The following is a 23,821-nucleotide window of genomic DNA, read 5'->3' as shown; positions in this document are numbered from 1 at the left end:
GAAGCATGTACTCTGAAACTAGTTCTATGCTTTGTACTTCCTTCCTTTCTTGCTCCCTCCCTCCCCTCCTTCCCTCCTTTCTTTCCTTTTTTTTTCAGCCAGTATTTCTTAATAAAATTATCCTTTCTAAACTCCAAACTTGTTACAACAAACCTAAGTAAACAAGGTTTCTGTATCTGAGAGTAGGGAGCAGGGCTGAGCCAAGGGCAGCCAATGGAGCGCGGGACAGAGAGTGGACCGTCAGGAGGGAGCGAGCTGAGGTCAGCCCTGGTACCAGGCTGTGCCCTGTCTGGGTGTTCTATTTTGTCTGTTTGTACTTGCAGTTTTCTTGGATTGCAAGTATATACAGTTTTCTTTTCTGGATATTTATTTTGCCTTGGGTTTTGAATCAGCTTTCATTTGAGCACGCTGATGATTGGAAGTCCTATTTGTCATTTTGTAAAAACGTAAATGCAGGTTTATAGCCCTTATCAAAATAGCGAGTTTGTAAGACCCAGTTCCATTCCACAGAAAGGCAGAGATTGCTGCGAGGGAGCTTGCAAACAAGAGCTTTTGATAGATGGCAAAACGGGGTGAGGTCTGCTGCCCCCAAATCAGCTTTCTGTTTCTGTGGGTGTGTGCAAGGACTGCCCAGTAGAGATATTAACCTAAGCATATTCTATTTTGCTTAACTAGAACCTCAGAAATGAAAATGTAGTCACGTGGCTATGAATCAGCTTTCTCTTTTAAAGAAACGTTGGGGCATGTAAAAATGAGGCAACTCAGGCTCTCAAGGCTGGCACAGCTGCAGTCCTTCAGACTCGCTGTGTGCTCTCCCCTGACACAATGTGGCTTGCACTGCCTCTTTGATAAGAACCTTCGTGCCACGTGCAGACCCAAGATGGAAGCAACGGTCCACAGAAAGAACGTGGGAAGTGGGGGAGACCACACCGGGATACTCCTACTCCAGCTGGGGGTGCCTCTCCCCAAGAACTAACTGAACCGTGCAATAAGCAACAGAGTACTAACCCTTGCCATTTTTCACTGTTTCCTCTCCTATAACCCTTTACTGTACACTATCTTATTTTAGTCTCTCAATAGCTGTGCAGATCAGTTGAGCATAAACTTGAAAGGATTTTAGTGCCACGGAAACTAAAGGCAACCTGTCCAAAATCCCATATCAGTTAGGGCAGAACTAGAAGGAGAGCCTGGGTCACTGTTGCTTACCGCAGTTCTCTTTCCATGAAACTTCTTCAGACTTAGGAATATTCAAGAAGGAAATAGGTCATCCCCTCGATATTAGGTTAGCTTTAAAAGGTTTATCAGTGAAACGTGGGGCCAGAAAATATATGGGATCAATAGCCACTTTATAATTTTATTTTTGCTCATCGAAAATATTTGGTTTATTCATTTTTTACCTCTATATATTCACTACCCCTCAGGCTTCTCCTATGTTTGAAAAAAAGTATTCCTTCTAGTTTGCATATCTTCAACCTACTGCCCTTCTCTCTAAGTCTTTTCCTCACTGAATTCTTCAAAGGATATTCTGTACTCAGCGACATTGCCGCTCACCAGCTCCCAAATCCTCAGTCTTGCTTCTACCCCCACCACTCAAATGAAACTGCTCTTCTGAAGGGAGATGGCCAGTTACCTTCTGATCATCAAATTCTCCTTTCAGTTCTTATTTTCTAGCTCTCTTTGCACATTCAGAGTGTTAGAAAATGTATTTTTTTACAACTCCTTCCTTCCATGTTTCACTATCACCAGACTATCCTGGTGATATTTCTCCATCATTTCCCAAATCGAAAGATTAAGCAGGGAGCACAGAGCCGAGGATGGGTGTGTAGGAGTAGCAAGGGGCTTTAGAAGAGATGTCACAGGTCTCAATCTCGAACTGAGCTGAAATTTGTGGGAAAATGTGACAGGCAACACAAAAGACTGTTTAGCTGCATTGGGCAAGAAGAACGAAGCTTGAGATGATGTTCTCATATTCACAGATGGCAGGTAAAAGAAAGAAGGACTCAACATCTGCTCTGCTTTGATGTGCACCAGGAGAAGTGCTATTCAAACCAGAAAATGTGGAACAAGAATCATAAAAAAGGAAGGGAGGGAGGGAAGGAAGAAAGGAAGGCGAGAAAGGAGGAAGGAAGGAGGGAAAGAAGGGAAAGATTCGGCTTGCTTGAGAAAATAATCAGATCCCCTGATTATTTAAATTGATTTATTCTTTCAAAACCTACTGTGTTCTAGTCATTGGGCGGGGTGGGGGAAGGAGGAGATGTTGCATAAAATAATATCCCCAAGCCCTTGCTAGTAGGGGAAGCAGACCACGTTTACAACAAACCATTGTACAAAGTCCAAATGATAAGCAGCACACTATGGACACCAATAAATGCTATGCTAATCCACCGAAGGGGAAGCTATTTCTCCCACTGGAGAGATTAAGTGCCATGGGGTTCCGGTCTCTAGACCCCAAAGGGTAACATATTAGGATTCTGAACAAAATTTTTTCAAACATAATCCCAAGACCTTTGTGGATAATCTTTGAACCATCAAATTGGAGTTGTTAGAAAATAGTTATATTCCATACCCATCATCAAAAGCCATAAATTATAGAAATTATAGATTGGAATAAATTAGGTTAGGTTGTAGGAAGGATGGTTTGTGCAGAGGCCTGACAAATTCCATTTGCATTTTGACATGGTTGATTGATAAGGGAGTACCACCAGGCTGTAGCTGAAATCTGGACAGGCTGAGCCGGTTTTTGAGGTGGCACAAATCCAGGTGGGAAAGTTAAATATGTTAGAGGGAAGAATCCGAATTTTAAGAGATTTTGAAAGGCTGGAGCCAAGGAGATAAAATTTAATAAGGATAATTGTAAAGTCTCCTAGATAGATTGTGAAAATTCATTTGCAACACATATAATGATCATTGTGTTCTCACTGGTGTGCAAGAAGAATATCAAAAAATTACCAGTTTCTGCACTCAGCCTCATTTAATAAAGGATAATAAGAAATTACAGGTCTTTCATAAAGGAGAGTCCCAAGCAGAGAATTACCTAGAAGTTATGCCATATGGAGAGTGATTGAGAAAATTAAAGAATTTAACCTGGAAAAGAGAAAGCTGAAGGCAAGCAGTGAACTGGTGGCTACGTGGAAATATTTGAAAGGCTGGTAAATGATTCCAGAAGGTGTCATTGTTGTATCCAGGTAGAAATTACATCATGGGATTTCAATGCAAGACTAGAAAGATGTCTCTCACAATTAAATATATCCCTGAGAAAACTTAGCGTGGCTCCACCTTCTACCAGGGACTGGGCTGTGCCTGGAGATAAAGATGAAAGGCCCAATAGAGAGACAACATAAAAACAGGAAGTCACAGTGCAGATTGGGATAGGCGGTACTGGACATATGTGCCAAGGTCCACGAAGCCCAGAGAACCAAAGCCAGGCTTGGGAAGATGCACAGAGCAAGTGGCACCTGCATGGGTGGTGGGACAACAGACGGACTTGAAGGAGGAAAGTCATGGGGTCTCTGCAGAGAATGCAAGAGCCAGAAACTCAAGATGAAGGCAGAAGATCAGAAGTGAGAGACAACAGAGCTGGAAAGACAGCTTGGGACCAGCATGTGAAGGCTCGTGCTCTATGCCGACGAGTCCTACAGGCAGGGAGGTCCCTTTGAGAGTTTCAAGGCACAGGTGTGACACAGTGAGGGATGTGTGTCAGAACCATCACCCTTCCTGCAGCATGGATGTCACTTAGAGGGCTGAGAGATTAGAGTTGGGGAGACCAGGAGGATACTGTTGACAAGTAAATGAGATTTGAACCGAGGAGAGAGAAAAAAGCAAATGTCCCCTGGGGACACGTTGAGGTGGGAGAGGTCAACAGACTTGATAGACAGGTCAGTTCTGGGAGCGAGAGTAGGGCACTGTGTGTGCAGCAGCAGCATGACCCCTCCCTGCAGAGTCCAGTGGCCCCAGCTCATTTTGACGTCTGCCCAAGACATTGTGGATGGGATTCAAACGTTATTGGGAGGCTGACTTGAAACGTCTTCAATGCTCTGAAGACCCTATGATTCCATGACTTGAAAAAATTATCTTAACTTGTCCCAGATTCTCTTCTCACCCCTAAACAGACGTGTGTCAGAGATTCCATCATCTCTTTCCACTCTCCATATATGGGCATGAATAAGACGCTGAGCTCCACTGCAGCCCTCGCATCTCTCCCAGACTCAATTCCAGATCTGCCTTGACCAGCTTCAGCTCATGTCCCCCACCTACTTTAATATGTTCAAGTTTGCCAATGTTTGAAGCCAGACACCTCAGCCTTCACCCGATTTCTGCTCCCATGTCCTTCGAGACTCCTATTCCTGTCACTTGTGTTACCATACACCCAGCCTTGTATATCCCAAATCTCGCCATTTCCCTGGACTCCCTAGGTCTCTGTGCCCCTTGCCTCCATACCCAGTAGGTCCTCGATTCCTACAGATGCCTTTTACCTACTGTAATGGCATCCCCTCCTCGGCCCCTGCTCTCACTGCAGCCCTCTCATCCAACCCTCACAACCTCTCACCTTTGCTAACAAGTCTCCTCCCCAGCCCCCATCCTGAGCACCCTGGATTGCCTGATCAATGCTAGTCAATAGCACCGGCACCCACCTCCACCACCTCTGCCCTCCTTCTTCCCCTCCTTCCCTTGGCCCAGGTAAAAGCTTCCTGATTATGACCAGTAGCACAGAGTCACATCCCCTTGGCTCTTTAATGTCTTGACCATCCCCAGTTCACAATCACAACTTCTCTGTCCAGTCAAACGGACCTAGTCCTTGCTTCCCGAGGAGCTCGGAATTCCGATGCACACTACTGCTCTACCTTGGAGCATTCTTCCCATCCAAGTCTGTGCTCCCCAAGTCCATGGTTCCTTTAAGGTGCGGGCAGTCTTCCATCTTTCCAGACTGACCCACCTGAGACAGTGACCTCCTGGGATCATCTTCCTCAGTCAGCTGGCACTAGGCATCTGCTCCTCTGTGTGTCCCTGAGGATATGACACTTGTCCCACTCTATATACAAAGGGCCTTGAGCATAGTGATGAAAAAAAGAGTTTGAATCCACAGATGTTGGTTATGAATTTCCGCTCAGCTGCAGCAAATGACTGAGCATATCTGGGTCCCTGTTTCATGGTTTCTGAATGAGGGCATAATAATTCCCAGGCAGGGATAGGTGTTAAGGGGACACAAGCTAGCAGTCCTAAAGTCACTGGCACAATGCAGATCCCTAATATGCACTCAACTGTGTTGCTAGCTGGCCCCATGCCCACTCCCCAGAAGACAGTCACTCATGATCCCCGATGCCACCTGTGCCACCCAGACCACATCACTGTACTTAAAACTCCACCAGCGTGTCTCAAAGGTGAACTCACAGAAGAAGTGTTTCCATTAATACAGTTTTTCACACAATTCCAGATGAAATCAGAAGGAGAAAACAGTAGCTAGGACAGGAAGAGACAGCAGTCTGTGTCTAAGCTTAGAGGAGCGTGGACCAAAATGGCTTTGGGCGCCTACACCTGTGGACCAGCTCAGCCTCAATGAAGACGCCTGCTAATTGTAGACAGGGAAAATTTGCAGTTGGAGCATGTCAGTATTTGAGGAAGCCTCTGTTGTCACTTGTTGGACATTGCAATTCCTTAGCACACTGATATGGAAAAATCACAGAAGAGAACACAGTGATTGGCTTCAGGAATAGAAAAGGAACGATGATGGTGGGCAGAACGAGGAAACCAGGTCCGTCCTAAAGCCATTTGAGTCTGAGCTCCCTTCCAATAGTGAGCGGAAGTAAAATGTTTACTCCTTGGAATTTTCCCCTCTTTTTTAGAGTGTTGAACTGGTCACTGCTTAGTCGTTACATAGAGCTAATTAATCCCCAGCTTCTGGCATTTAATATACATATATTTACTTTGCAAGTGCTAATTCATTCAGGAAGAGAGGAAGCTCATCGTATTTACTTTGTCTTTGCAGATAAATATAAAGGCATGGGCTGGGAAATTAAATACTGTTTTTCTTCCTTTACTTTGCCATCTGATTGGGGTGGAAGGGAGCTGTTTCATTTCCCAGACTGAACCCATCTGTGCAAAAAACCAGGGTCCTGCTGTGAGGTTGCCAATGGGAACTGGTGTGGCTGACTTGAAGAACTGAGCTTGGGTTCCTGAGGGTGCCAGCCCACATGTGGTTATTGCTAGGACCGTCCACACCTCTCCATAACAGCGTGCTGCTCCCCAACTGGAAAAAGATTGCATCTAAATGTCAGCCCCTGAAAAGATGAAAATGCGCCAACATACGTATTTCTTCTCTATAGATCCAGACACACAGTCATCTGAATCCACTTCCAGAAAGTTCTGTGTATCGAACACTGCATTTAACATCAAGACGTTTTAGAGAGCAATGAAAGAAAAACAAAGAGAAGGCTTTTGTGTTCTAAGAAAGGAAATGTTCATTTTTGCCAGGACAAGATGTGTAAAAAGAACACATTATATTTTAAGGGAAATGAGAATTTCAAAGCAATGCCACTAAAAATATAGAATTTTTTCTGTACACCGTTTTTAGGCAGGATTTATTTTGTCAGGAGTGGTAACCAAGTCTTGGTAAACAATGTCCTCAGTGAAGAAAAATAAAGTTTTATTTCTGAGTTTCCAGATACGGCGATATGCCATTTCTACAATTCTTTGTTCCGCATACAGGATTCACAGCTCTGTAATAGTGCCTTTTTAAAGGGATCTATGGTATCATAAGCTTTTTAATTTTGACAACAAAAAGAGTAGAATTTGTGCTACATAAATGAATTACTTTCAAAACGTTAATTTTCTGACTCGAGAAAGTAAAAGTGGGTTTTTGAAAAGTGGCAAATAGGTTGTAATAAAACCTTTAATAGATGTCTGAGAATTTTTATGATTTTTATGGCCCCAGAGTATTATGCTATCTTTTTGTAATGAAAAATATATATATATACATATACCCCATGTAGAAGAAATAAGGAATCCATAAAACTCTAGGTTATTAGCAGTCATCTGGGTATACAATTACACACATTTAAAAATGGCTTTTGTCATTTGACTCTGTAGAATATTTTTCATAAATGCCTAAGTGAATGTTAATAAGTTTTTATCATGTACTAATATTAATTTTCTTTCCCCAGATGCAAAGAGTTTAGCTGAAATGCTCATGAGGTAAGAACAAGACCTAGAATCCCAGATATCATGTTTAAAAGAACAATTTCCAACTTGTCTTAATGATTTTTTTTGATGACAGTCTGAAATTGATAACATATTTTCTCTTTGAGATATGATTTCCATGCTATATACCAAAATATCCGTGCACTACTTAGTTGGCTATATAAATACCAACTAATATACTTTTATACGTGCCATATGTAGTTTTCTTGTTGACAAAACTCAACCAATAGAATGTTTCCCGCTAACCTGGGAATAAAGAGACACATGATAATTGAGAAGCTGTGGCCTTACTTCCACCCAAATGTACCACCTTTGAGGCCAGGCCTTCTTCCTAACAGAGTTAGCCAAGTGAAAAGAAACCCACAAGAGGAAATGTGCTGTGCGCTGTGCTCTTCCAAAGCAGTGGGCTGCTCAAGAGTCTGCTGGCCCTCAGCCCCCGTGGCATCTTCAGTGCCCCTCCACTAGAGTACTCAACAACTTCTTCTGTAAATATCTATTCTCTGTCTGGTCTTGGAGGTCATAGCCTGATATTTCATCATCCTTTTAGGAGCACCCAGCACTGTAATTCCTGCACTCATAATTGTTGAGTAGATGAATGACTAGAGTATTTGGATAAGTAAGTGAATGTAAAAAAAAAGTGAACTGTAAAAGACACCCTGATATTTGCATGTTAAGCCTTTTATATTGTAATGATTAAACCAAAAGTGAAAAAAATGATAGAGTCTTGGGACCAGATAGGAAAAATATCAGGGACCCTGATGGTGAATTTGACGTTGCCATTTTAGGATGACTAATGTAGGGAGAGAAAAAGGATGGAGTATGGCGTATGGGGTCTCTTCCCACTCCCTCCTCCACCACAGTTTAACTCCCCTCCCCATCTTTGCCTATAAAATTAGTACTTTTTTGTTGTTCACAAACAGCCCATGTCCCATCTCACCAGTATCTTTGAAGACCTAAGGCAAAGGTCAACTACCATCAGCCCATGGAGGACGTTTCCCACAGACATCTTTGTTTGGCCATATTGTGCTTTAAAACAGTGTGAACTGCAGTAAAGGATATGGAGTAACCAAGGATAACTCTGAAATACGTGGTGTGAGCAATTAGATGAACATTGGTGCCATTTGCCAAGATTGGGAAGATAGCTGCTGGGTAGGGACTTTTTTTTGCAGGGTATGGGAGGGAAGATGTTGATGGGAGCAAAAAGACCTGTATGGGTCCTGTTGAATTTGGGATGCTTTTTGAGCATCCAATGACAGTATAAAACAGATAGCTGGTAGCAGGAATCTGGAGCTCAGAGGAGAGCTCGGAGATGCAAGTGACTGTAAAATATCTCCTTCATAATGGACATCTAATCACGTCACACTAGATCAAACTTGCATGGGAAGATTGTGAAAATCTGTATGAAATGCCTTGAGTCCATGTCTTGTGAAAGTCTGTACTTGTTGCTAAGCAAGTATTAGGACATGTCTGTGGTCACCTGGAAGGCATCCAGCATGTGCCCTTGTGTTGAACAAATTTGACAAAACATCTGGAAAACAAAAATCAAGCCAGAGTCATGTGATTTACAGTGACTTATCTACCTAAAAAAATAAATTTTCTAATATAGACTTGAAAATATGAATTCATTGATGACATTTAGAAATCAAGAGATTTCACATGAAATTTTGGCTCTCTGACTGTCTTGGAAATGCTCTGGCCACACTGGGCAGAGCCTAGATGGTAATGGCTGTCTGGAGCTACATACAGCGCCCCCTTGAGACTGGGCATGACTGTTGCTCAGCACAGCAAGCTCGTCCCCATCCCAACCCCAGTTCACGTCACTGGTTTGTACCCCAGCCTGGTTCCTGCAGCCCTCACTGGGAGCTTCTGGCCACTTCCTCCATCCACTCCCAACCCACAGATCATGCCTCTGCCCAAAGCCCGTGACACAACAGTCTGTTTTCTGACATGTTCGATGTTTGTTTAGTTAGGACAATTTGGTATCTGGTGTCCTAGACTGCATCCCTCTCCCTTCTCATTAGCCCCAAGCAAGACATTAGAAAGCATCTTCCTCATTAATAGGGCAATTACTCTGGTTGAAAGACCACCTGTTGATGAGGGCAGGAATTAATGCTGTTTGCAATTGACAGTTTCCAACATGAAATTAGAAAGATTAAAACTAGTAATTACTCTCACTTAAGATAGTTGAGGTGGTTTTCTTCCAAAGGGTGAAAGCGATTGAAAAGGAAGAGAATTTCCAAGTTCCTCAAATAGGTGGGTTTTTTTGTGGGATTAATTTAGAAGTAAAAGCAATGCTTTTAATCATGAAGGGTCAGTTCAATTTGAGTTTGGCAGGTTAATGGGCCCAGCAGCAAAAGACCTGATGACCTACCTGGTGAGTTTAGGGCCAACTGGATTTCAAATGTGGCCCAGGAAGTCTAGGCAAGTCACATCCATTGGTGCAGAGAAGGCTATGGGATTGCTGTCCCTGATCTTCGCTGCTGCTTTCTTGGGAAGTTGAGGACTTAGCAGGCTGGTGCAGTGCGAACACAGAACCACAAGCCTAACGCTGCCACCAGCTGGTTTCATGATCTTGGGCAAGTCATTTCCCCTGTCTGCGTCCTACTTTCCTCATCTAAAAACAGCAATTTGACACTGTTCCTAGCTTTACTATTCTGTGATCTTGGCGAAGGTAGCATGAATTTTCCAACCACGTTCTACAAAGAAGTGGAATTTCAGCGGGTTTCCTGTGTATTTCAGCGGGATTAGCTGTCCCAGGGCCAGACAGGCTATTGCAACTGTAGGGCAAACACAGACAACCTGGAGCCCCCCAGGGCGTCTCCCACGTGATACCATCTCCCATCACTGGGCCTCGTGCTTCTGGACACTCATCCACTTCACCCAAGCAAATCACCCCAAAGAAGAGAGAGAAGAGAGACTTCGCCCACCATGCCCACATCGAAGGGATTTTCCTTTTATATGATTAGGCAGGAGCAATTTTTTTAAGAATCCCAGCCTTCTAAGAAGGACTGGCCTGCTCTAAGGCACTAACCGACACGTGATTAATGTCCAAGGACCAGTGTTAGCAAGAGCTAGTTATAGTCAGAGAAGGATTCAAATTAAAAGTTTAAATTAGGTTAGCTTTTTTGATGTTCACAATTTTATACACATAGTGAAAAAGAAAACCAAAAACCAAAACACCCACCCAACTGTTATAACGATAAATGATCCGGAGAGCCCTATCGTTATTTTATACTTAGAGAATGCTCCTTATCACATTGGGGGAGGGTGTGATGTGCAGGCATCTTCATCAGTTCTTTTCCACACATTTAAGGAAATATTGAGACTTTGAAGAGTTGTGGCAACTGCGAGTAATTCACTGACTAAGCCCAGACATACCATACACTGTGAGCCAGCGTCAGCTCCCTGTCATTTTAATCAGACAGGCAGATGGCAAATGGATGGTGGAAGATTATATTTCAATAATAACTAATACATTTAGCATAATCCCATATCATATAAAAGATGCAATTTTGTTTCCACAGTGAAAGCCTTCAGAATCTTTTTCCAGGTCACAAATGAGGTTCCATTAAATAGCTTTTTTTTTTGAAGGTTTGCTGCTGTTCTGCTGACCGATTGTTATAATTTTGGAGAGTCAGCCTTCATATAACAATAAATTATAAAATATAGCAGCAAAGATTAAGTTAAAGAAACAGTTTAGTTGGGACCTAATAACCCTTTTAGAATGAGAAGAACATTATGTCCCCAAAGCGAAGTCTCCAGGACAGGTCACTGAGCTCACACTGTACCTCCAAACGACACGATTTAGTCAACAATCTTCAACAAGTATTTATTGGGCACCTACTTTGGCCACATACTGCCCTAAGTTCCAGGGATACACAGGGAACAAAACAGATGAAAATAACCCTTGTAAAGCCTATATTCCAGTGGGAGAGACAGATAGTAAAAAGATAAATCAGTTAAATATATGCTAGAGAGTATGAAGTGGTAAGGAGACAAAATTAGAGAATGAAGAGAAGATGCGTGAGGAGTTCCCACAGCAGGGCCAATCCAGCTCCATTGAAAAGATGGAAGCAAGGCAGCCAGCCACATGGGTATCAGGGGGGCAGTGGGAGTGTGTTCTAAGCAAAGGGAACAGCAAATGCAAAGGGAGGGAGAAACAATGAGCCCGTGAATCTCAAGGTTCATTGGCCCATGATCTTGCCTTTCAGCTGCAGCACCTGGCAGCCTACAGTCTTTCCAGGAGGAGGAGTTAACCTCCAGCTCTGATTGTCCTCGGTCACCAAGTTTAATCATATTCTCAGTCTTTGTGCCAATTGCAGTGGCACACACCAGTTATTTCACTGGCTTCCTGTGTCAATCTGCCAGCGGACCCCTCGTTGTTAGGATAGCCTGCGCTTGGGGTCATCGCCGTTTAATAGAGCAGCCGCTGGCTGCCTCATAACTATTCATCATGAGCAGAAGGAACTAGCTCACACTGCTATTTTTGGCGCAAGGACAAGCTCAGGTCCCCAGTGAAGTTTCTAAACAGATCTTTCAGTTATTCACAGAGGAGTAGTTCCCCATATGTTTTTGGAGAAATAGACTTGTCTAAGCATGACATGGCTGCAGCCCCCTAAGTAACCAAAACGCTCCTCATTCGCGTATTTGAATCTTTGCTTTTTTTCTTAAACACAAATAAAGTGAGAACTTATTAGTAATTGAAAAGAGTATATAGACCGTCAGAAAAATTCAGGCCAAAACGTTTGACTTTGGGCTTTGTGTAATTACTATGATCTAGCTGCCTAACCCAGTTACTCATCTGTGGAGCAAGAAATCTGGTTCAAGATCAAGTCCTGAGTGGGAACACCTTTCTGAAGGTGTTGTTTTCATGAGTTGTTTTGGTTACACTCAGTGAAGGAAGGACCATTATAAAATATTCAGAATATTAACTCAGACATGAGCATGAAAATGTCTACGGGGTTCTTGAGCAAACTCGACCTTCAGATTATTAACGTTTCTTCAGCCACAAGGTTCAAGAATGGGCAAGTCCTCATTGACAAGGAAGGATCTGGGACTCCTAGGGGATGTTAGAGCGAAAAGCATTTGAGCTGTAGTGTGGACGCCCCATTTCTTGTTCTCTGTGAAAAGTAACTAGCAGAGGGGTAACTCATTGAGTGAACGCGGGCTCCAGAAATCTTCCTCAAAACAGATTTTGATGATTGAGCTGGATTTACGAATGCTGTAAATTATCACATTGATTGAATTACCTGAAGGACTGCTGCTTCTTAGAGGGTGTTTCAGTAACCATTATTTTAATCGACTCAATTCTTCTAATTCTGTAAAGACCAAACAACCATTCTTCTGATATGGGTTACTAATTACAGCCTTTATCGATTTTTTTGTATTTTTGTGCAACCTGCAGATTTTTTTTACTACAGGCTATAACTGAATTTGATTATACCATACAGTTTTACTACTTATTTTCGTTTACTTTTAGAAGACAGCTCACTCTAAGATCATTTTCTGGTACACAAATTTTGAAATAAAATTCTTATTGTAATTGTTTTATTTTTCTATTCTAAGATGTAATGTCGGTTAGGAAAACTAAACTATTGTCAGGAAAGCTAGCAAGGTTTATGATTTGTTACTAGAACAAAAATAAAATGACACCAGATATAGATACAAATCCATTAGTAAAAGCCCCATCCAATGACCAGCCGGTGCACACGCTTCCTCCCTTTCCATCATTGGGATAGCTTATATCTGACAAATGAAACTGTTCTTGGTTTAAAAATTGATTTTTTGTTTCACTTAGCTTTTACTCAGGAAATGAGAAATTCCGAAGGTTCTATTGATATTGAACCAATCTCTATTGACAATTTGTATTTCTGAACCTCACAATTGACTGCTGAAATTTAATATTAATAAATATCATTTGAATGAAGGAAAAAATCTCCAGTCATGGCCTTTTCCCCCCACACACAAGCATTCACATAATTAGATAATAAACCAAGTTGATGTGCAAGCCTATGTTGGCATAACGTAACACTGGACTGTGTTTGTTAATGCATCCCCCCTTATTTTATTCCAGTAAGAATACCCGGACTTCGGATACCTTGAGCAAGCAACAACAAACCCTGAGAATGCACATTGACATACCCAGGGCCCAGCTTCTGATTGAAGAGAGAGACACAATGGAGACCATCGGTAAGGTGCCTGTTTGCCGCTTTACACAATGTGGCTGCTGCAGCTCTGCCCGCTCAGCCCAAACCCCATTAGATATGGGAACGTCTTGGATGCTACCTGAGCAAGAAGTTAGAAGATAGAGAATTGTTATTGAGGAAAATAATAAGTGCCAGCACATATAGGGGAAAATGAACTTATATATATCTGACAGGTCACCTGAGACAGGAGTTCCCCAAATCTGACCCATGTTGGGTCTTTCTTGGAGAGGTTATTGGCGCTGCTCCAAAGAATGAACACCTGGAATCAAATAAACCTAGAAGGACCCCATGCCAAAGCTACATCTTGGAAATTGACTTTATCCTCTCCTCGTCAACTCCAATAAGCCTGTCATGAAAGAAAACATTTGAACTCTACTTAACACTGCACAAACAAGTGTCTTTGCACCATCCCCCAGCACCCCATAAACAGCCTGGAACGGTTTCCTCCCCAGCGCATTGGGAAACACCCAGCTCCCTTATTTCACAACTACCAAACAGACACCTGGAGGGAGGGCTTCTGTGGCTTGTTCACCCAGAAGCCTGGTGTCTCGACTCCTTCTGGGCTCTTTCCACTGGAAGCCCACTGTCCCACACCATATTCCTAGATAGTTCTATTTATTCCAGAATCGGAGGCTTTATATTCTCATGCAATAATGATCAGAAGAATAGCTAACATTTATTGAGAGCTCTCTAAATGTCACGTACTTTTGTAAGCTCCCTATGTGAAATCTTTAATTCAACCCTCCCAAACAACATAGGAAAAGGGCACTTCTTTGTAACTGGGCCGCCAAGAGGGTCCGTCACTTGCAGGTCTCACAGACAGTTAGGAGCAGAGCCAGGAAGGGCCCCTGCTCAGCCGCCTGCTTCTCCTCAGGTGACTGGCTGTCGCCACCTGCTTCCGTATTAAAGGCTACTTCCCAGAATGCCTCACTTTAGAAGTACCACTGAGAATTCCAGTACCCATGGAAACAGACTCTGAGGGAGGCTGCCGCGGCTGCGTCTTTTCAAACTTCGCTCTGTGTTTGTTCTGGAAGGTGTTTGCTAGCACTTGGTCCCATGGTAATCCTTTTCTGTGATTTGGCTAAAACTACCCAACTCCTGGCATGTACCCTAGCTCCCTCCTGCCCGGAAGGCAGTGGTAAATGGCCAGACTGGCAGAACATCTCCACTGCCCCTTGCCCCTGCCCTGCTTTTATTATGTTCTAACAAAACAGCAAAGACAGCTTGACTTAATGGCTCCTGACTTCTAAGGCCTGGGCTGCCCTTGCTGGATTCAAGGTTGCTCCAGGCATAGCAGCACTTAGAGAAGGTCTGTCGAGTCCAGTGTGGCCCTGGACCAACCAGCTTCCATTAAATACCACCCATGTTGTATGAGGGTGCTCTACCCATCCTAAAATACACAGGGTTTTATTAGCCTGCTTGCATCAGGACAAGGCACTCTTTCGTTTTTGGTTATCTTTTCTTTTCAGTGTATCTGGAATCTCTCTTATTGAACTCAATAGATTGGATATTAAAACTAAAATCTCCTTGGAAACATCAGTTCCAAAATCAAAATGTAATTCCTTTGGCCTTTTGGTTCAGATATTTGCTAAATTTTTCTCACTGGACTTGTCAATAGCTTTACTTATGGCTGTTAAAATAGATAGCCAGGTGGATCCTGGGAGTGGTACATTGCTTTTCAATGGCTAGTCATTGCCGGCCTCAAACCAGAGGAAGGTCTGCTCATCATTTCTGTAAGTAATAATGACCCTTAGCCAGAGATGCATCGCATTCCTTACAGGATCATCTATCACCAAGAGTCATTGACCTGCTGGTGATGCCTGACAGTTGGTCGATGGCATTTTCTAATTATTGGGGAAGTAAAAATGTGATGCTGTAAAATGCTCTGGGCTCTGACTATGAGAATCCAATATGAGAGGGCCATTAATTTCTAGCCGGAATGAATGGTTAACCTCACAAACTGACAGACACCTGAAATTCCCATTAAAACTTTTAACCTGGCCCTGTGAATATCTGGTTTGCTCTTAGCGGGGCCACATGTTAGAAACTGCAACACACCAGTATTATTAATGAAACACCAATGTAGATGTCAGGCCTCTGAGGCCAGGTCCAGTTGTAAGAACCTGTCTCTGTAGAAAGACAGCCATATTTGAGGGTCAAGTGCAGGCTGGGGTGCCGGCCCCCCAAGCTGAGCCCTGGCTTCTGCTACAGTGTCAACCTGTGCTGCACCACACCCTGGGATGCCAGCAGACATCTTGGCAGTGTTTCCTCTATTGCTCTGCCAAGAAATTTTATTCTGACTTCAAGAAGCTTTCCTTTCCTGCCAGAGCCTGAGGAATTGGATTTTGTAAGGTTCGTTCTGTTCAGAGCCTTTTTTGGGCACAGAAGTCTCGCTGTGTTGTTTATGACTTTCACATTACCGTTCCGTGTCAAGGCACGCTGTAGCATGGTCCTGGCTGACTGATAAGCTCATATGAACATCGTCCTGGGCTGCAATGCTTGAAAATTTATGAAAAATCCGTATCTTAACGGAAGTTTCCCTTGGAGTAAAAAAGCTCTTAAGAAAATGTGAAAAGTATCACAACAAAGTAATGAAAATCTTGAGACAATGAAATAATGACACACAGCTCAACCAACCGCTCCTTCTCCAAGCACTAAAATGCTCCTAATTCATCGGAGGCCAGGTTCCTGCTTCTCTAACCTTTAAGTGCCTACGCTAATAGGACTTTGGAAATCTGACAAGTGAGTCATTTTGAGCAGTCAATTAAAGGATGTTCTAGAGTAATTAGAGCTCAGAAAAGGTGGGAAGAAAAAGAACATACCTCCAAAACTCTAAAATAGAAGAATTGCTATGCTCTGAAGACTGACCCTTCTCTCCTCCCCACCCCCCGACCCCAAACATTTGCCAAGTCCAGTCTGAGGGTCACCCCCAGTGTAGACAACTGCAGTGGAGTTTTTCCAGTTCTGCAAACAGAGCTTGTTTCCAATGGCAGCCCCATCGTTGGGTGGTGATGACGTGGCTGGCCATGTCTCAGATGAGCTTTTAACAAACACATATATCCAAAACCCTATTAAATGGACGGCTGTAACAGGCCTCCCCAAATCAATGTTTGCTTAATGAGAAGAAACCAAGCCCCAAGGGAGACGAGCGACTTTTCTCTTCGATCCCTCTCTTTAACTCAGGCCCCGGAGTCAACCCCTAAGGATAATTTTCTCTTTTTGGCATTCTAGAGTAATTCTAATGCAGTGCTTGAATTTTTAGTTGTTTTTGCTGCTATTGATGAGGTTATTATTATTGTTGCTATTAATAATAACTCAAGTACCTGTGAGAAAAAAGGCCAGAGAGTCATTTAAAGGGGGCTATAAACGTGTTTGGCTTTCTGTGTCCTCGCTGTGCTATAGATGATCGCTCGACGGTTCTGTTGACGGATGCTGACTTTGGAGAGGCAGCTAAACAGAAGTCCCTGACAGTCACACACACGGTCCACTACCAATCAGTGTCGCAGGCCACCGGACCCTTAGTGGACGTTTCAGACGCTCGGCCGGGAACGAGTGAGTGGTCAAACATCACTTAAACTGTATAGATGTTGTCGGTGCAGAGAACGCCTTAATGCTCTGTTCAGGTGAAAGGGAAATGTGGGGCTTTTCAGCCCTATGCCTAAGAAACAAACAGGTGTGATAACATCTGTAATTGGGACATTGAGTTTCTCTTGTTTGATTTCAGCTGTTATTAAAATTGTGTCAGTTGAAGCCAATAACTCTTGGTATTGGTTTACTACGAAAGCACTAGAAATTTCCGGTCAAGTTAATTTTTTTAATTTACACAACTTAGGAAAAAGGGAAGTTAATTAATATTAGCGTGTATCTACTCTATGCCAGGATTGGGATAGAAAGATGATATCGTGTCTGTTATCTGCGCAAGAACCCTGCAAAGTGCCTACTTATAATGCAGATGTTACAGCGCCTATTCTACAGATGAGAAAACAGAGTGTGAAAGCAGTTAGGTAAACAGCCCAAAGTTCTCCGCATAACACGTAGTGAAACCACAATTTAGCTGTAGATCTGTCTGTCCTCAAAGCTTATGCTTTTCTCCTGAACACACTGTTTGAGAAAAATTATAATTCTGGTTAATCTGGGTATTATGTTTGGTTTAGTTAATAATATTTGCATCCATGATATATGGAAATTAATTACTGCAATGAAATTAAATCTCTGAATAAGTATCTAGAGCTTATTAATGAGATAGTCTTGTTCCTTCCTAATTGAAATTGTTCCTAAATCTCTTTAAAGACTGAGAAATTGATGTCCCGATTATTGTCTTTTTGGATGCTTTGATGTGCAACTCTTAAATCCCTAATCACTCTCTTTGCAAAAATTTACATTCTTAGGGTAGAGTGTTGTAATGGGAAAAATAAATATTATACTATTAAAGGCTATTCTTCATAATTTCTGACTTCTAAGGCATTTGTGAAATGCACTGAACTTCATGAAGCAAACTTGTTGGTTCCTAAATAAATCTGTTAAAAACAGTTTTCCTATTATTTACATTGTAATATGCAAGAAAACAGTTTTAACAGTTATTGAAATTCATTTGAGAAATTGTTTTCAAGAATATGCTAAAGAAGTCTTTTATTTCTCCCTTCTGTCTAACCTCACCCTCTTCCTTCTTTGATGGCATTAGCACATTCTGAAGACGTGAATGGGGCATGAGTGAGAATTAGCTTTGTGAAGGGGTGTGTATGGACGAGGGCCTTGCTCTTAAAAGCTGTCTCAAGGTCCTTGAGATTCTCTCCAGCTATTGGCTTTCCTGTTGTGTTGTGTTCTGGCTGGTCCTGCTTCTGGCCACATCAGGATACTGCCATGATGGGTTTCCGAGCCACGTATTGCTGTTAAATCAGGGAAAGATTATAGACCCCAGGGGACTTAGATCGATGGATCCTTGACTTCAATATTCCTTTGTCCCACTCAGCATGGAAGTTAACAGAGGCATTAGCAGGAAAGAGACGGAGAACGGAGACAGTTGCCCCAGCTGGCGTTCCCAACCTTTGGTGTGCGTCAGAATCAACCGTGCTTGTTTAAAATACTCACTCCAGGGTCTACCCCAGAGATTCTGATCCACTTCGTCTAGGGCAGGGCCCAGGAATCTGTATTGTAACAGACATCCTGGATGATTCTCATGCTGGTTGTCTGGAACCCTCACTGAGAAACACTTCCCCAAATGTTAGACACGTGTCACATAGAAGCCAGGAAGAAGTGTTCTTCGTATCCCTGCCGTTTTAGTAAATCGGTGCAGGCTCCCTCAAGCTCACCACGCTACAGCACATCAATTCTTTCTGCCAGGTAAAAAGAACACGCATTTCCACCTCCCTTTAATGTTCCACAAACAAAGAAACACACAAAGTCTAGTCATAAATAGTCAAGACAAGTCGGGAGAGGAGACAGTGAAAGTAAAGCACTGGGAAACTTCCAATTGCATGATCAGTCCCAGAATAAAAGTTGATTTGATGACATTCAACATATCAACAGACATACATCTCAGTCACAAGTAGAAATTGTAGCCAGTGAGAGGTGCATGGCAGGTAGAAGGCACACCAGAGGGACATGTCTGCGTCTCCCATGGCTATAACATTGTAAGCATGTTTGGAAAGCTTTAAGAATTCGTTCATTCTGGCTCAAACATATTTGTTAAGGTTTTACTTTACATACGGCCCAGTGCTGGATGATAGGGATCCATTGTAAGATGCAAAAAGACATTCAGTTCATCTTAGTGGAGGAAGTCAGACGTTTTAAACAAGGAGCTAAGTTATCTTTTGTTTGTCAATAAGTACTAGGAAAAAATAGAACACGATCATCTGATGGTGAGTCAGTGGGAGTGTGGGGAGAGTGAAAGGGGCTACCTCGGATCTGAGTCTTTGGGGAAGACCTCCACTGAGGAGAAGCCACAAACCAAGATCTGAGTCACAGGCAGGAGCCACCTGGCAGGCAGAGGGAAGAGGAGGGAACAGCTCCTAGGGCATGTTGCAGACAGAATCAGGACTGGAATGCAGGGAGCGACAAGGAAGGTGGCAAAGGATGAGCCAGAGAAACAGCCGCCCTGATTTGTAGGGCCTCCTAGGGCAGTGTCATGTGTTTGCATTTCGTTCTGAGAGCGCTGGGATGTTCTCCCAGGGGTTTCTGCCTGATGATCACATCCCATTGAACCAACTACAGCTTATAGAATAATACTTCTCTCATTTGGGCTAAAGTTCGTTAAATAATGTTTACAAATATTAGACAGATCTACTCAAATTCATGCATCAGCCTCTAGTTCCAAAAAAAAAAAAATAGTTATTCATTTAGCATCTGCAGAACATTCTCTATAGTAAAAGATCTTTGGGATCATTTTTCATTAAGTATTTCCCCAAAACCACATTGTGAGGGACTTAGAGCATTTCATTTTTAATTTGGAAGTAAAAACAGTGAGTGACAGGCCCCCAGTGGATTACTGCAGGAATCTGAAGCCGCGAGCTTTCTGAAGCCCAGACCCCCGCTTGCTTCTTGTACCCCACAACTTGCCACCCCGGTGTCATCTCAGTCCCCTGGAGCAGATTCTTCTCACTGTGGCCTGGCATATTTGCAAACATTCATTTAAAGTCTATTTCCTCAACCACAAGACGTTATTGTTCTAATTATCTCAGGACTATGCTCTCATTGTAGGAAGTCTTCAGTTTGAAGAACATATAAAATATGTCCTTTGCACACTGGAATGACTGCATCATAGAAGTTACATTCCTAAGTATTGTATTAGTTCCCCAAAGAATTGCAACAAATTCTTATTATGAGGATGGGAGAAACTGCAACGAGTTGCTATTTATCTCTTTCAGCCTGTGAAAACAAATGCGTTGGCTACGTCTCCAGCTCTCTTTACTCCCCATCTCTCCTGTGGGTTAGGATACACTTGCAAGTGGGAACTCTATTCATGTCACTATCCCCAGTTCCAGCCACAGGGTATATATAGCCATTCAGTATATATATTTAAATAGCTATCGACTGTCGAGTTCTGAAATCAGAGTAAAGGAGATGGAAAAGGAAGGATGTTTAGTATTTTAAACAGGACTTTGTCAATCCCTTTTTCCCTCTCTTTGTTCTCCATTTCCTGAGAAATCTAATCAGCTGGCTGTATGTACTTTGCCCTCACCATTTTAATACGTACACAGTCTCCCCCCAGAACACTTTGCAGAGACTTACCGATGAGATCATTACCTAGGAGAATCGAAATCAATTTTTTTTACTTACAAAGTATGCAAGGATACAAGGGCATGTCAAGTGATAAATATTAGCCTTGACCTGTTTTGGGTTTTTCTTGGCATATTTATTGGAGTGATCCATCCATTTGTCATTCATTCATTCATGCAAAGAGCATTAACCAAGCAGCCCTGATATATGTAGGCATACTCTGGGAAATGAATAGGACAGAGCTTACTGCCTCACCAGCTCTACCATTCAGCTCCTTTCTGCATCACAGGCACTCTCCAGAATCCAGTTTTGTGGATTTTAATGGGTATTTTTCTACCAAACCTTTTCTGTTCTAAGTTGAGTTTCTAGCCTTCCTGGTCCATCAGATCTCTGGATGCCGTCTTCGCAATAAACAGGAGGTGCTCCATCCCTTGCCAAGTGTTTGTCACTCGGGAATCACTGGCTGGAGCCTGAGATCTGTTGAGTCCTCCCATGTTCCGTAGCACACTAGCCCGTTAATCTCACACAGTCTCACAATGGCTCTAAAGGTGGGTGATGTTGTCAACCCAGTCTCAGAGACGAGGGAAATGGGCACAGCCAGTGAGTAATGAAACTGCATCAAACTCAGGCAACTGAACTCTGCAGCCCCCACTCTCAACCCCTCCATGTTGCCATTAAGTTGAGCTGATGCTTCTTAAGGGAAATCTAGAGGCTAAATAGACTCATGTTTATATTAAATAAGAAGAGCTTACACCTGGGACTGAATCATTTTTGTTGAGACTTTGAAAAAACTGCACACTGTATCACTCAAGATGGTATTAGACATAATACCGGGAGAAAATGTCTGATGTGGGTGAGGAGTGTCCACTGTATGAGCCCTTGGTAAATATTTGTTCATTAAATAATAGGAACATTCAGGCCCACCAGTTTCATCCTCCCTATGAGACAACTGGTAAATTCACCATCTACAGCTGAGGCCTCAGCATCTACAAGATATGAAAACTGATAGCAGGGAATGAAAGCAGATTAATACCACGATCACAAAACACATGACATGTTTTATAACCCTATTATCCGCAAAATCCTCTCTTATCCCAAATTCAAGATAATTAAAATAATTTGATTCAATGGGCAGAAGCTTAATTCAGGTTCAGACCCAGAGTTGAAAGGCCAAGAGTTATTTATATCACTTACTCCCTAAATCATTGACTGTTTAGAAAGCACGATGCCTTATCACTAAGTTTTATTTATATTAGCATGTTGAGGAACCAGATTAAATACTTTCCATGCAGGGGCAGTAAATCTCAACGTGTATTTGGTTGGTAGATTAGCTAGTAAGATCTACCAAGGAAGCTACGGGGTGGAATCAGGGTAAAATTTTTGTTTTCGTTTCTATCGCAGGAGCAATCCTACAGAAGAGTTCAGTTCAGGTACAAAACAGCTCCAAAAACCTGGTTATTAAAAAAAGGTGTCAACTACCCCAGTATTCTACCTACTGAGACAATTTTGCCGCTAGGATGCTTGCTTAGAGCAGAAAAGAATTGCAGGCTGTGGTTCAAGGAAAGTGATATCATGACCTATATTTCCAACATTATCAGGCCACGGCTAAAACTGTCCTCATCTAGAAAAAAGGGATAATGAACAAAATTAAGTTAAAAGGAGTTCTGACTTTGAGTAGAGGCTGACGTGTGCACCTTGACCATGGAGCTTTCCAAATAGGGTGATCGCAGCGAGAGAAGGGGCTATGGGCGTAGAGGGCTCTGCCTCACCAGTGGTGGGTGAGCTCGACAGGAGGAAATGCAGGTGACGGTTTGAGGGGAGTTGAGGAAATTGTGCCCTCTAAGTAGGACCATCCAACAGACCCCATCCCCCTACAAGCATCCATGCCAGGAATAGACTGATCCACAGCTCTAGTTGCAAGAAACTTAAAGAAGAATAAAAATGAGAACCCTCAAAATTTATGTAAGGGACTGGGTAATTTTCTGGAAAAGATTCATTAGCATTTAAATAACAAGCTCCATTTATTTGAGCTCCACTTATCAAGTCAATAGTGCCTGGAAGACATTTAGCCTCCTACCCATGAGAATGTTTGTCTATCCTTTGAGGACCTCTCACCCAGCGTTTCAGTGGAGACACACAATTATCATTCATACCTTGCTGTCCAGAGAGCTTGTTGCTCCAGCGTAACTCATTTACATTCTAATCAAGGCAAAAAAAATCTTCCAATAAAGTCTTCCGTGAAATTTTGCAAGTAAGGGATGAAATGTGTCTTAAAATCAATGCCCCGGAGAAGATGCACCAAGATGGAGCATTTTGATGACCCAAGAAATCTTAAAATATGTTGATTTGGCTGCCGTCTTAATGCTTCTCTCTGGCATTGTAGAATGATGGATTAGGTTCAAAGTCCAGTAACCAGAAACTGCAAAGAGGAGAATCCTCCATTTGAAAAGAAAGTCATTTCACAACTTTCAAGTGTCTGCCTCCCACGACTTAATGTGGAATTATGAATGAGCCAGTGTCATGCAGACACCGTACTAGAAGACTGAGATGTCCAGGTTGAGGACACGTGTGGTCCAGTGATGGACAATCTCTGAACTGAAAGGCAGAGGCTCCATTTTCATCACTTAACAGCTGTGTCCCTTCTCCTCGCTGAGCTTCCTTTGCCTCATCCATAAAGTGACACTGGGCTGTATGTATCAATCCAGGGAACAGTGTGTACCGGGGATTATAGCAGGCTGTATGGGTGGATGCAAAGATGCACAGCCTCGACCCTACTCTGGAGGGTTCATGAGAAAACATAAATAAGTCAGTGTAATAATGGCACAGGTTGGCCCTCTTGGTTTTGTTTTTCTGAAGCTGCTCCATTAGTGCTGAGCAGTGGAGAGAGACTGCTGGGTTTGGTAGTGGCCAGACCATTTTGAAATAGAACCGCATAAAATCCCTCTTTGAAAAGCAAAGAATTCACAGATCCAGACACTCAGGAAACCTTTGCTCTCCACGTTGGGTAATCCAAGTCTTTGTCAAAGTTCAGACAAATCCATTGACGAGATATGCTACCATATGCGAACATCTAAGACAGAGTTACAAGAAAAAGCTATCGTCCCTCTGCTCTAGGAACTTGCAATTTAGTTGATGCATAAAATAGTCATGCTCAAGGCCATGAGTAAATAAAGACAATAAAACAGGAGACATGGGTTAGTTTCCTA

General features: G+C 42.7%; 1 protein-coding gene across 1 annotated transcript in view; it reads left to right on the top strand.

Annotated features, from left to right (window-relative positions):
* LOC124231306 (Down syndrome cell adhesion molecule) overlaps positions 1-23,821 on the top strand; it is a 579,967-nt gene that overhangs the window by 536,723 nt on the left and 19,423 nt on the right. Inside the window, exons 28-30 of the mRNA XM_046648016.1 lie at positions 7,158-7,188; positions 13,268-13,383; positions 16,803-16,952. Coding sequence (XP_046503972.1) covers positions 7,158-7,188; positions 13,268-13,383; positions 16,803-16,952 — 297 coding nt within the window. The remainder of the gene's footprint in view (positions 1-7,157; positions 7,189-13,267; positions 13,384-16,802; positions 16,953-23,821) is intronic.

The sequence above is a fragment of the Equus quagga genome, chromosome 21 (genome assembly GCF_021613505.1).
Source record: "Equus quagga isolate Etosha38 chromosome 21, UCLA_HA_Equagga_1.0, whole genome shotgun sequence".
Lineage (NCBI taxonomy): Eukaryota > Metazoa > Chordata > Mammalia > Perissodactyla > Equidae > Equus > Equus quagga.
The sequence above is the reverse complement of the archived record's forward strand: the minus strand, read 5'-3'. Positions and strand labels throughout refer to the sequence as shown.